The following is a 13,678-nucleotide window of genomic DNA, read 5'->3' as shown; positions in this document are numbered from 1 at the left end:
GCATGAAACTGTTGACTGAGATGTCACACTTCGTCGCTGGCTAGGTGCAGCTGAGTACGTGCGCCGCTTTCCTACTCTCTTTCTTACTGCTTCTCTCCTTCACACCTCTCCCCTCAGGTTGCAGTCAGTGCTGCCACCACTACTTGCTGCTAGTCTAGCAGCTGCCGATGAGAGGCAGGGCCCACGCCCGGGTTCGATTCCCGGCGGGGCCAGGGATTTTCTCTGCCTCGTGATGGCTGGGTGTTGTGTGATGTCCTTAGGTTAGTTAGGTTTAAGTAGTTCTAAGTTCTAGGGGACTGATGACCTAAGATGTTAAGTCCCATAGTGCTCAGAGCCATTTTTTTTTGAGAGGCAGGGAGGCTTGAGGAGTGGTTTGTTTGGATCTGATTCTCAGTGAAAGTAGACATGGCAGTCATCCCCCCCAGGGGGCTCACGGTCCTTCCGTGAGTACGTGCGTGGCGAGCACGGGGCCCCAAGCTATTGCAGCCTTCCTTCATTCCCGGCTGCATTTCCTTGCCCTTCCCCTCCTTTCCTGTCCTTGTTTATGTTGGCCCCGCTATCCTCCTGGTTATGTTGGCTTTGCAATTTGGTTTTGTTGCATAATTACCTCATCCTTTTGGCGTTCTCTGGTCCCCCTCTGGGGTTTGACCTCCATTACTAAATTTATATTCCGTAGTGTGAGCCATTTGGGGAAGAGCACCTCACCTAGTGTCTTCGGCGTGTGCCTTCCCAGCTCCTTTCTCCTTTTCCTTCACGTTGTCGTCTGATGCTAGGGTACATAGCCAGCATGGTAGCCAGCCTGTGGGTTGGGGTCGCTATGTACCTTTTTGGTTGAGCCCCCTGAAAACACTGGGATCACACTTCTGATACCTGAGCTGTGACCTCCTCATGTAAGCCTAGTAGTGGTTGCTTGTCGTCCTGGAGCATCCTGGAGCATCAGAACTCCCGGCAATGGCCACCGTGCTAGACAGCCGTTGCTGTGGCTGGGTGGCACCCATGGGGGGAGCCCCTGATCGGAGTGGATGGTGTCAGGGCGGACGCTATGCAAATGAAACACATATGGGTCCAGAACTCTGGCCATTGTTCTATGGTCGTCTCTTTGCATGGAAATGATTCTTTTAGTGCTGCTTCTTCTGCCCCTTCGGCCTTCCCTTCTATGGTTCCATGGCTATTGCCCTGGGAGGAGGGTCAGGCTCATTGGCTAGGGGCGAAACCTTTCCCCTGCTCTCTGATTTGCACCAGGACTGATGGGGATACCTTGACCAATACCAAACCTTTATTTTTTGTGGATCAAATTGAAGACAAGTTTGGCAAAGTGAACTCTCTGACAAAGATGTGGTCGGGTTCGTTGTTGATCGAAACTGCTTCAGGTACCCAGTCTGCAGCCCTTCATGTCTCTGTAACCACCTTGGCACAATTCCTGTGTCCATTACCCCCCAGCAGTCTTTGAATTTAGTTCAAGGTGTAAATTTTCACAGGGACCTCATCCTTCAAACTGATGAGGAACTTCGGGACAATCTCGGGCGGCAGGGTGTTCACTTTGTTCGGCATGTTCAGAAGGGTCCGAAGGACAATCACATTGATACTGGTGTCTTTATCCTGGCCTTTGAAGGGGATACCCTCCCTGAGGTGGTCAAGATTATGTGATGTGAAGCCGTACATCCCACCACCTATGAGATGTTTTAAGTTTTTGCATTTTGGAGCTGTCTTTCCACTGTTGGCAGGCCCCTCTCTGTGGTGACTGTGGATGTCCACTCCATGAGGGGGGAGGGGGGGGGTGAAATATGCTCACTATTTTTATATACTTAAATTTAGCATATTTCGTGACAGTACTCACTTTTCCGTGAAATGTTTATAAGATGATATTTGACTTTACTGTGTTGGCTTCAGTTGTCTAGTGAAAGTATGATTCCACAATGCTGTTTCGACGGCTGCAGAAATGACCTGGTTCAATGCGTTTGCCTCATTTTTGGTGCTTCAAATACCATTTCTTCGAGTGTGGTTCCTTCTTGATGTTTATATTTAAAAAAATTAGTAACATAATTTATTTTTCCTATTCACTAGCAAATTATTATAACGGCGACCTGCACATTGTTCCACTATCACACACACCAAGAGTTCACTGCCGACTACAGTCAAAGAAGACTCCAGCGTCAGACATTTTACACAACACACAAGCTTCCACTTGTAACCAGTCTCTTTGATATTCTTCGTCACATCTACTAATATTAATCAATATGCTGTCACTCTCGAACATATAAGCAAATTAGCATAAAATAAGACAAATTACAATTCACAAAAAAATATTCTGACAAAAATATAAGAAAACCTTTACAACTTCCCTCATTAGATTTGGTATCGACAACTCCGGTAGAAAATAACACATCTCCCAGATCCATTACCGGGGGGTTCCTGTGTTCCCTCTCCTGTGATGTGCTAATTGTTATGGCAATCATCCTCCACATTCACCGGATTGCCCAGAGTATAAGAAGGAAAAGAAGATACAGGAGTGTAAGTCCCTTGATCGTCTAACCTACACTGAGGCTCGTAAGAAGTATTCACGTCTTCATCCTGTGTCCATGACGGCTAGCTATGCTTTAGTTTCATCCTCACCGCTTTCTCCTCCTTCCTTACCCCAGTGCCGAATCGCTCTCCTACCCCCCTCCACTGCATCTCCCTCACCCTCCCCTTTGGGCGCCACTCCCCGTCCCCAGCCGGAGAAGTGTCCCACTCCTTCGGCATCTGCCAGTCAAGGGCGCCCCTCCCGGGATCCCCCTTCCCAGCACCTTCCAGGCCAAAGGTCTGCTGCCACACAACGACCACGAGAACCAAGGTCTGTGGGCCCCAGGTTGCCCAATCTCTTTCTGTTCCAGATCTTGCTGCAGCTGGCTCCTTTTCGCCACACAGCCCTCGTCGATCTCAAACAGAAGAGAAGAAGAAACATAAGTAACAGGACAAGGAGCCATCCTCCACCTTCACAACCTGATTCTGACCTGTTGTTCATGGATGTCGCCCCTTCCTTGTTGGTGACGGGTTGTGACCTGGCGGCATGACTGGCTTCAGCCTATTCACCCCCCATTTGAATCATCATTCTGTGGTTATCCAATGAAATTGTAATGGATATTACCGTCACCTTCCAGAGTTGAAATCCCTTATTTCATTTTACTCTGCAGCTTGTGTGGTTCTACAGGAATCTCATTTTACTGATGATCACTCACCGACCCTCCGTGGGTTCCGTGTTTTCTGTCGAAATCGGGTCGCCCTCCTGCGGACCTCTGGTGGCGTTCGTATGTTGGTCCGTACGGACGTTGCTAGCACGTGGATTCCATTTCAAACTACATTGGAAATGATTGCTGTTAGGGTCCACCTGGACTCTGAGGTCACGGTTTGAAATCTTTATCTCCCTCCTGACAGGACTCACACACCTGCAGCCTTCACTGCCCTTCTTCAGCAATTTCCTCCTCCCTTCCTCCTCCTCGGGGATTTTAATCCTCATCATCCCCAGTGGAGCAGTGCATTTCCATCTATTCGGGGTCTTCTCATAGACCAGTTTCTTGCAGATTACGACTTGTGCCTTCTTAATGATGGCTCCCCTACTCATTTCAGTGCCGGTCATGGTACCTTTTCTGCCATTGATCTTTCTCTTTCTTCTTCCTCCCTTCATTACACTGGTCACCACGTGACAACCTTTGTGTTATTGACCATTTCCCGCTCCCCGATGGGCAGGTTACCTCTTTGGTCTTTCCAACGCGCCAATTGGTGTATATATACTGAACAGGTCATTTTTTTTCTCCCTCTTTGTTGGGCTGTATTGATGACGTCCTACGTGACGTGTCTGACGCGATTGTTTGCGCTGCTAGCCTTGCTATCCCGCGCTCATCTGGAACATTTCGCCGCCGGCAAGTCCCTTGTGTGGAGTACGGCCATTGCCATCCGTGATCGCCATCAAGCTTTTCAACACCTTAAGAGGCACCCATCCATTGCCAACCTTATTCCCTTTAAACACCTTCGCGCTAAAGACCGTTGCTTAATCAAACAGAGCAAACGGATGTGTTGGGAACGCTTTGTTTCTTCCCTCGGTTCAGGGGTATGGGCTACAGTTCGCTCTCTCCAAGGTTGCCATCAGTAGTCTACCCTCCCGGACCTTCACCTCCCAAATGGCCTTTGTATGGACCTGTTGATTGTTGCGGAACATCTTGTGACCCATTTTGCAACAGCATCAGCCTCCTATCTGGCCGCTTTCCTTCACCAGAAACATTGGGCCGAAGCTTCCGCCTTATGTTTCACCCCTTGTCAGTCAGAATCTTACAACGAACCTTTTACTGAATGGGAACTTCTTTCCACACTTTCTTCTTCTCATAATACAGTCCCTGGCCCAGACTTCTTTCATAACTAACTGCTTCAACATCTCAGTGCTCCACAAGGGCAACATCTTCTCCAGGTGTTTAACCGTATTTGGCTCCAGGGTGACTTCTCTTCTCAATGGAGGGATAGCATCGTGGTTCCTGTCCTTAAGCCTGTTTAGAACCCCATGTTTGTCGAAAGCTATTGACCAATTAGTCTGACAAACGTTGTTTGCAAGTTACTTGAACGGATTGTAGCCCGTCGACTCAATTGTGTCCCCGAATCTCGGGAGGTATTGACCCCCTACCAGTGTGGCTTCCGAGAGGGACGGTCTCTGATCGATCATTTACTTCGCGTGGAGTGCGCAGTTCGTCAGGCTTTTTCCCAGCGCCGCCATTTGGTTGCAGTATTTTCCGATCTTCGCAAGGCCTGTGACACGGCTTGGCACCATCACATCTTACTTACCCTTCATGAGTGGGGTCTCCGGGGCCCACTCCCGATTTTTATCCACCAGTTCCTGTTCCATCGGTCCTTCAGGGTTCAGGTTGGTACTGTTTTTAGCTCTCCACAGACCCAGGAGAATGGCATCCCACAGGGTTCTGTATTGAGTGTACTTTTCCTCATTGCTATAGATGGAATTGTGGCGTCTGTTGGTCCTTTGGTCACCCCTGCTCTGTATGTGGACGATTTCTGCATTTGGGTTGGTTCCTCTTCAATGGACTCTGCAGAGCGGCAACTCCAGGGAGCTATACGGCGTGCCTCTGCATGGACCATCTCTCACGGATTTCAATTCTCTCCTTTAAAATCACGGGTGGTACACTTCTGTCACCGTATACTACGATCCACCCTGATCCGGTGTTCTACCTCGATGCACAATGATTACCTGTGGTTCCACAGTTTCGTTTCCTAGGTTTTCTTTTCGACAACACTCGCTTGGCTGCCTCATATCAGACTTCTGAAGGTAGGATGTTTCCGTAAACTCAATGTCCTTCGCTTCCTTTCCCACACCTCTTGGGGTGTGGACCACTCCATTCTTCTCCGCCTTTATCAGGCTTTAGTGCTTTTCTTTCTTGGACTACGGTTGTCAAGTTTATGGTTTGGTTGCTCCTTCCACACTGCGCCTCCTGGATCCGGTCCACCATCGTGGTATCTCTTTGGCCACTGGTGCCTTCCCTACAAGCCATGTTGATAGTCTCCTGGTTGAAGCTGGGATCCCCCCCCCCCTTTTCTGTTCGGCAGTCCCAGCTTCTGGTTTCTTATGCAATCCTGTCTGTTCCTCTCCCACTCATCCTTCCTATTCTATCCTGTTCCCAGACCAAGGACATCGCCCACCTGATTCATGCCCTCAGGCGGGTTTACCAGTTGGTCTCCGCCTTGCGTCTCTTCGCCGTGATTTTCAGCCTCCTTCTTTGTCCTGTCTCCCACGTTCCCTCACCAACACCCCCTCCCCCTTGTTTAGTTCCTCGGTCCTGGATTCGGAAAATCTCCACCAAGGTTCTAAAGATTCCGTTCCCCCGATTGTATTCCGTTGTGTTTTCCTCCGAATTTTATGGGAGTTTTGGGGTGCTGTTGTTTTATACGCAGATAGCTCTAAATCTGCTGCTCGTGTGGGATATGCCTTCACTTCCTTTGTTGGCACGAAAATCATCTCCTGCCACCTACATCTGGGGAGTTTACTGCGGAATTGATAGCAATTTCCCAGGCCCTTACCTTTATTAAACAGTCCCAACTCCACCTTGTTTTGCTATGTACAGACTCAATGAGTGGCCTTCAGGCTATTGACCAGTATTTTCCCGCCATCCCTTGGTCTCTGCCACCCATGACTGTCTCACTGATCTTCACCATACTGCTTGTTCCGTTGACTTCCTTTGAGTCCCTGGCCATGTGGATATCCCAGTAATGAGCTTGCTGATTGTTTGGCTGGGGGAACAGACACTTACACCCCCACCCCCCACCCCACCTGTTCTCTGTAACCCCTCCTGCAGTGGATTTACAGCTTCACATCAAATCCCACTTCCCACAATCGTGATGGGCCGACTCTTGGGAGGCTACCTCCCTGTCTAATAAACTTCGTGCAATTAAGGTGACACCTGCTCTGTGGCGTTCTTCCTTCCGCCTCTTCTGAAAGGACTCGGCCACCCTGTGTCATCTCCGCATTGGCCATACCAGGCTGACCCTTGGTTTTCTTTTGTGTAATGAGCCACCCCCCACTTTGTGGTTGTGGAGCCTTCCAGTCAGTAGACCACATTTTGGTGGAATGCCCCTTTCTTTTGGCTCTGCGTACTAAGTACAGACTACCCCGCACTTTACATTTAATGTTGGCTGACGATTCCCGGATGGTCGAACTGGTTCTCAGTTTCCTCCGGAAAGTGGTTTTTATTCTCAGTTTTAAGGTTTTTAATCTCACTCTGGAGTAGGGGCAGGGCAGTGAGGGTTGGGGTGTCTCACACTGTAAGCTGTGTTTGGAGATTCCAGACTCCCCTCCCTGGCCAAGATCCCTTTCCCTTCCCTTTTACTCTGTTTTTATCTGTTTTTTAGAATTGGTTAGTCTTCTTTTACAGTATGCACTTCTACATTCTAGCCGTTGAACGCTTTTGAATGGCAGTTGGTCTCGCCTGTACTGCATCAGAGGTGGGATATTTCCTGCCTCTAGCATAGCCTTGGGGTTGCTCACGTGCTGACTTCCCTCATTTTATTTTACCATTGACAACACAACTACATTTTTACGTTTTTCAGCATTTTACCTCTTATCGTTTTGCCTTTTCTGAGATGTCAGTCTGTCTGAATGAACCACATTTGAAACAAGGGACTGATGACCTTGCTGTTTGGTTCCTTCAACCCCAACCAACTAACCATGGCAGTCACGTGTGCATGAGTTGTGTCTGAGTGATTGTACGAATGTGTGTGCGCTCGTTTTTTGACTAAAGCTGTGGCCTAAAATTTAGTTGTGGGAGTGTCTTTTCTATGTACATGTCTGTGGCTCATTGATTATCTTTACAGTGAGTTGCTACTTGTCCTCATTAATATTGATTCTCAGAGTATTTGCACAAGTTATCTGTTGCATGGGTGAGCACCATAGTCTCATTTCATGAACATGGTGTCTGTCTCACACATGAATAGCTGGCCACACAAGTTAAATTCCATGGTGGGCCAAAACCGCAGGCCGTTTCTGCGGGTATCGGGCCTGCCGATCTGAAGCCCATAGTTTCCCATTAATGTGTTAGCCCTGCCTGTCCGGACTAGTCTCACCGATCTGCCCCCAGACCAGGTCTGTCTGTGTGTGATGTAATTTGGTAGATTTTCATGGCTGGTTTATCCATTGTCCCAAGACTGTTGTGCTCCTCGGCAGGCCAGAGGCCACGGACAATTGACGTTAGGAATTAAGACTGTCTCATCCCAAGTACATTGTACAGTGCAGCGTTTTATAGACATTTTATTTATTCTAGTACATTTTGGCACTTGGCAAGTAGTTTATATATTAGAAAGTAGACGATAAGAAGAAGGAAATTGTGGCAGTCACTGGCAGTTTGTACGCTAAGTACTCATGTATTTCTTTAAAGAAAAATCATACAATACCTGTAGAATATAATAGAGGGAAACATTCCACGTGGGAAAAATATATCTAAAAACAAAGATGATGTGACTTACCAAACGAAAGCACTGGCACGTCGATAGACACACAAACAAACACAAATATACACACAAAATTCTAGCTTTCGCAACCAACGGTTGCTTCGTCAGGAAAGAGGGAAGGAGAGGGAAAGACGAAAAGATGTAGGTTTTAAAGGAGTGGGTAAGGAGTCATTCCAATCCCGGGAGCGGAAAGACTTACCTTAGGGGGAAAAAAGGACGGGTATACACTCGCGCGCGCGCGCGCGCGCACACACACACACATACAGACACAAGCAGACATATTAAAAGGCAAAGAGTTTGGGCAGAGATGTCAGTCGAGGCGGAAGTGCAGAGGCCTCTGAACTTCCGCCTCGACTGACATCTCTGCCTTTAAAACCCACATCCTTTCGTCTTTCCCTCTCCTTCCCTCTTTCCTGACGAAGCAACCGTTGGTTGCGAAAGCTAGAATTTTGTGTGTATATTTGTGTTTGTGTGTCTATCGACGTGCCATCGCTTTCGTTTGGTAAGTCACATCATCTTTGTTTTTAAATACCTGTAGAATAATAGACATAACACATTGGGTAATAACTGACAATAACGAACATAGCAGAACCAACATTTTATCGGCAGTCACCTACAGTGTTGGTTTACATAACTCTTCCCCACAATATACATTTATTTCAAGAGGTCTACTTTTTTCTGAGGTTATTTCTGAAATCAGTGAAGGTATTTTAAATCTGTCTTGAGATTCCAACAAAATACGTATTTTTTGTCACCAGATGTGTTTTGCTTTATTGAAATAAAATAACATCAGTGGTCTTAATGAAACATATATACCATTTGGCTTGCTTTCTCCATCTAACAATAATTCACTACAAAAGATGTTGATGTTAATACTTAAGAATTTTGCTTACATGTTTGGATATACAAAAGTCCTTACATTTTTTGTTAAATTAGGTCTTTATTACCCTTGAGATCTCAAAATTTGTCAAGGAAAACCTTGTCTGGCACTCAGGGAAATATCATGGAATTTCACTTGGGGAAGCTCATGGCAACTCTGAAAATTATCCATAGTGGGAAAGAATAGGAGAATGCAATGATTACTTTAGGTTAGCCTCATATTGCTGTCTTGTTTCTACAGTGTAAAAATTGCTGTGTTGTGTTGGAGTTGGGAAAAATTCTCAATTTCATAAGTAGCTACTAATAATGTGACCATAGAAATTGTTACAAAATAATTTTTCTTGGCAATTCATGCTTTGCATAAGCATTATACATTTACAGGCACCTCATGCATCTGCCATCCGTCCTGTTGAAGTTCTGAAACAATCGTTGCAAATGGTGAAAGACCGCTGGATTAACAAGCAAGATTACAGATACGCTTGTGATCAAATGAAATCTATCAGACAGGACCTCACGGTACGTGTGTTCATATTTGAAAGCGAACTTTGCACCTATTTGTAGTCTTTCGAGAGTAAATCATGATTAACTTATATCACTTAAAGTACAGTAACATGATGCTTCTGTAAAGTAATTGATCAATATGAAAAAATGTTTAAATTATATTTATTTTATAGTGTCTGTGCACTAGAAAATCAAACACCTAAAACTGTGTGTACAAGTGAGACATACATTTAGGTCTTGGCCTTTTTTGGACAGTGGTCTGCAAGTTCAGCCATCCACACTGATATCCTGACCTAACTTAGTTCATCTGCCAGTCTCTCTTTTACTTCTTCAAATCCACTGTCAGGATTATTCTTGAATGTGATGCTGTGTCCCTTGCATGCAGACAGGTTATTGAAGACCTTAGGACTGGAATATAAAAGGTCATTAAGAACTCTTATGTAACAATGCAAAGTTTGGGAAAAAAATTGTTATTTTTTGTATTGATTTTCTGTATTTAACACAGTTAACTTGGAACTGAATATTACAAAAAAAAGCCATTAAAAATAAATACTTTTATATTCCTGTGAGAGCCTTGAAGTGTCTTCTAAGGTATTATCTCCCCATCCTGCCAGCAAATAAATAGGCACTGAAAACATTATTTTAAAAAAGGCTAATGTTATTCTGTTAATGTCAACAGAGTGAAGTGTTATATTATTTAGAGATCTACTGGTTGGCCACAAATTATCTTCAGGAGGCAAAATCAGTACTGGATAGAAATACATCAGAGATATAAGGATTTTTCTAATATAATTACTGTAAACATTGAGATATTCCCAAGATCAGAATAAAGCAACTGATGTGTTTTTAAATTAACTCATTAGTTTTAGTTTACCCTCCTGTGTTTTTGCCCAAATCTCTCACTTATTTTCACTTACTGTCTGATCATTGAAATAAACTTGTGGGGACACCAGGTCATTTGTGAGCGGTTTTGAGTAGAAAAAAATGTTGTAATGTTAAGAGTTAAAACACTGACTTGCCATTTGTTTAATCGTATCTGTCCTTATAGTGCTTCTATTGGTTATGTTGCGAGTTCAGGTGCTGCTTCAGAAAAATTGAACAAGTACAATGTGTTCTTTATTATAGGTTCAAGGAATAAGAGATGAATTTACAGTACAAGTTTATGAGACACATGCACGAATTGCTTTGGAGAAGGGGGATCATGAAGAATTCAATCAGTGTCAAACACAGCTGAAAATGTTGTACTCAGAAATAGGTGGCCAGAACAAGCTAGAGTTCACTGCTTATCGTATTCTGTATTACATTTACACAAAGAACACTCTTGGTAAGTATTCTAATATCACATTACATTTATGAGAAAAAGAAAACAATTAAAAGGCTGTGTTGAGTAGCAGTAGTTGCAGGTAGTTGATAAATGTTTTTGAGAAAATCTCTTTTTTGATGCAAATATTAACTACCTAAGATCAGGCAGAAGTTTTGGAGCAAATTATTAAACTTAAATACTGAATTGTGTTCTTACATAATGCTCCCAAGTTTGTAAGTGAAATGCAGTCGCACAAAACATCAGTGGTGTGGTTGCCTTTTGAATGCAAATAGTTTGAAATAAGAACTTTCTGAAGAATTTCCTAATTCTTTAAGTGTTGGATCTTTTTAAAATGACCTCTTTGAATGGTCTGAAGTTGTTGGAATTTATAGTGTTGAGCTGTAAGGGTATTGCCAAAATAGTAAAAAATCAGAAAAATATTGGGTATCAAGGCCCAAAAATTTATTTCCCATATGTTAGTGTGGATTGTATTTTCCAACTGCAATTCAGTATTGTTTGCACTTAGCCCCACGATGTTTGGATTCCGTATGATACTGTTAAATTGTAGCTCATACTACAAATTGTAGCTCATACTACAGAATACATTCACGTTTCTACTGTTATGGGCCATTAGTTGACTTAATGTTGAGTCATGTAAACTGCAGCCAGTTATTTGTATAAGTAATGTATGTCAGTCTTTTGTGTACCTGTGTTATTGATTGCTATTAATTTACAGATCTCACAACAATTTTAGCATCACTGACACCAATTGATGAAAAAGAAGAGTGTGTTTCATTTGCATTGGCCGTACGTTCAGCATGGTGGCTTGGAAATTATCATAAGTTATTTCAACTGTACAGAGAAGCACCAATGATGACAGCGTACTTGATGGATTGGTTTGCAGATAGAGAGAGGAAATCTGCATTGAAAAGCATGGTGAAGAGGTATGTATTAAAATATAGCTGTTATGTTTAACCTTCTAGTATACACTTCTGTAAATTTAAATAGACTCTCCTTGACGAAGCACACACAAATCAGGTTGTTGTTGTTGTTTCAGTCTGAAAACTTGTTTGACACAACTCACTTTGCTAGTCTATCCTGTGCAAGTGCAAGCCACCTCTTCTCTGTGCAACTCCTGCATCCTGCATTTGATCGTCTCTGTCAATGGTGTTAAAGTTCCCCCATAAACACACTCCTCTGTCTTACTAAATTGACAGTTCCTTGATACCTCACGATATTTCTTATCAACTGCTGTTTTCTTTAAGCAGGTTTTTCTACATTTCTTTTCCTCTATTCTACTTAGTACAGTCTCATTAGGTACTTGATCTACCCTTCCAGTCTTCAGCAGTTTTATATACAACCTTATTCCAATAACTTCTCTTAGTTTCTTGTCATCAGTGGTGTTTATCATCCACATTTCGCTTCTGTACAAGTTTGTACTTCATACAAATAACAACAGAAAAAATCTCACAAAACTTACATTTATATCCGATGGTAACAGATTCCCCCCCCCCAGGTATGCTTTTCATGCTGTTACCAGTCTGCTTTTTTTATATTCTCTCTCCTTTGCCACCAGCTATTTTGCTCACCACATACTGAAAAGTTGGCAGCTGTTATTTTGTGAAACTTGAGTATTCCTCACATTTGCGACGTAGGTTTATAATGGTGTAATGTGTTAAATACAAACTATCTTCTGTTTGTGAATTTTTCTATGGCTAGTGTCCGTGATCTAATGGGTTCAGAATCATTCAGTGTTTTATTTAACTTTCATGTTAATTAGGTTTTTGAAGGTATTGCAGCTGTAAAAGTTTGGTTTAGTATCACATTGCCCGTGATTATTCATTTGTCATGGGTTGGTTGGGCATAAAGGCTTCAGAATAAAACACGTACACGTGGGCATACGGAAGTGTAAAATTGTTTTGTAATTGTAAGGAAAATTTGAGGAAAACCTAATTTCGAACAGTGGTAAAAAAAAAAAAAACAGAAATTCATATTTGGCTACTAATTGTAAGCTGCAAACAATTAATAGGTGAAAACTGAGAGCGAAACATTGGAATACGTTGATTCATTTCTTTCTTTCTTTCTTCTCATTTGCTTCCTCATTGTTCTCGTCTCTTTCCATCATATTCACTCTTTACCAAAAGTGTAATGAGGATACATCATAATGCTTCCACTTTCAACGTCTCTGCTATACAGAGATTGGAAATCTTTAACACTTTAAGGTCCAATACTGCATTTTTTTGCCAGTTCAAATCCCATGCACAGGATAAACATAAATATAACCATAGCAATATCAGTGCCTTTTCTATAATATATATTGTGGCGGGGGTGGTATGCGCACACACACACACACACACACACACACACACACACACACAGTCTCCCCCCCCCCCCCCCCCCCCTCCACACACACACACACACACACACACACACACACACACACACACACACACACACAATAAATTGTTCTGCACTTATGTTAATAATGTACTTTTCAAAGATTTTATTAGAGTCCAGAGCCTAAAAATATTTTGTAGTGATGTCTTAGCAGTACCAATGCATTTTCAGTAATGTGTACTGTCAACAAGGAGTGCTTTATGGCCACCGCAAAAAAACTATAAAATATTGTAGATTTCTTTGAATGTTATTGACTTTTGTTAACAGCATACAGTGGAACTCCTCTTTTATACTTCACAAGTTACTTTAAGGAAATTGTATGAAATGTTGCAATAACTTCTAAAGCTATAAAAGTTAATGGATAATGTCCCCCCTTAGATTTTCGTAGTTGGTGTGAGATATATGTACATAATGGACATCAATATAAGTGTCAGGAACTTGTTTATTATCTCATACGTTAACTGAAATTTGTGTTATGTTTAACAGCGGACATAATTGGTAGTAGTAACTATCTGGGAATAAAAATTGTTGGATTCAGTTGATTCATCATAATCAGTATTTGTGGAAAGTCTGCAAATGTGTCATTCATTATGTAGATAATGAAACCCTGAACCAGTTCGG

The 13,678-nt window shown here is 43.1% G+C and overlaps 1 protein-coding gene across 4 annotated transcripts in view; it reads left to right on the top strand.

The window, feature by feature from the left end:
* LOC124607506 (leukocyte receptor cluster member 8 homolog) overlaps positions 1-13,678 on the top strand; it is a 71,390-nt gene that overhangs the window by 52,470 nt on the left and 5,242 nt on the right. For all 4 annotated transcript variants that reach the window (XM_047139893.1, XM_047139894.1, XM_047139891.1 and 1 more), the window contains 3 exons: positions 9,238-9,372; positions 10,483-10,681; positions 11,397-11,604. In XM_047139893.1, coding sequence (XP_046995849.1) covers positions 9,238-9,372; positions 10,483-10,681; positions 11,397-11,604 — 542 coding nt within the window. The remainder of the gene's footprint in view (positions 1-9,237; positions 9,373-10,482; positions 10,682-11,396; positions 11,605-13,678) is intronic.

Source organism: Schistocerca americana, chromosome 3, assembly GCF_021461395.2.
Source record: "Schistocerca americana isolate TAMUIC-IGC-003095 chromosome 3, iqSchAmer2.1, whole genome shotgun sequence".
NCBI lineage: Eukaryota > Metazoa > Arthropoda > Insecta > Orthoptera > Acrididae > Schistocerca > Schistocerca americana.
The sequence above is the reverse complement of the archived record's forward strand: the minus strand, read 5'-3'. Positions and strand labels throughout refer to the sequence as shown.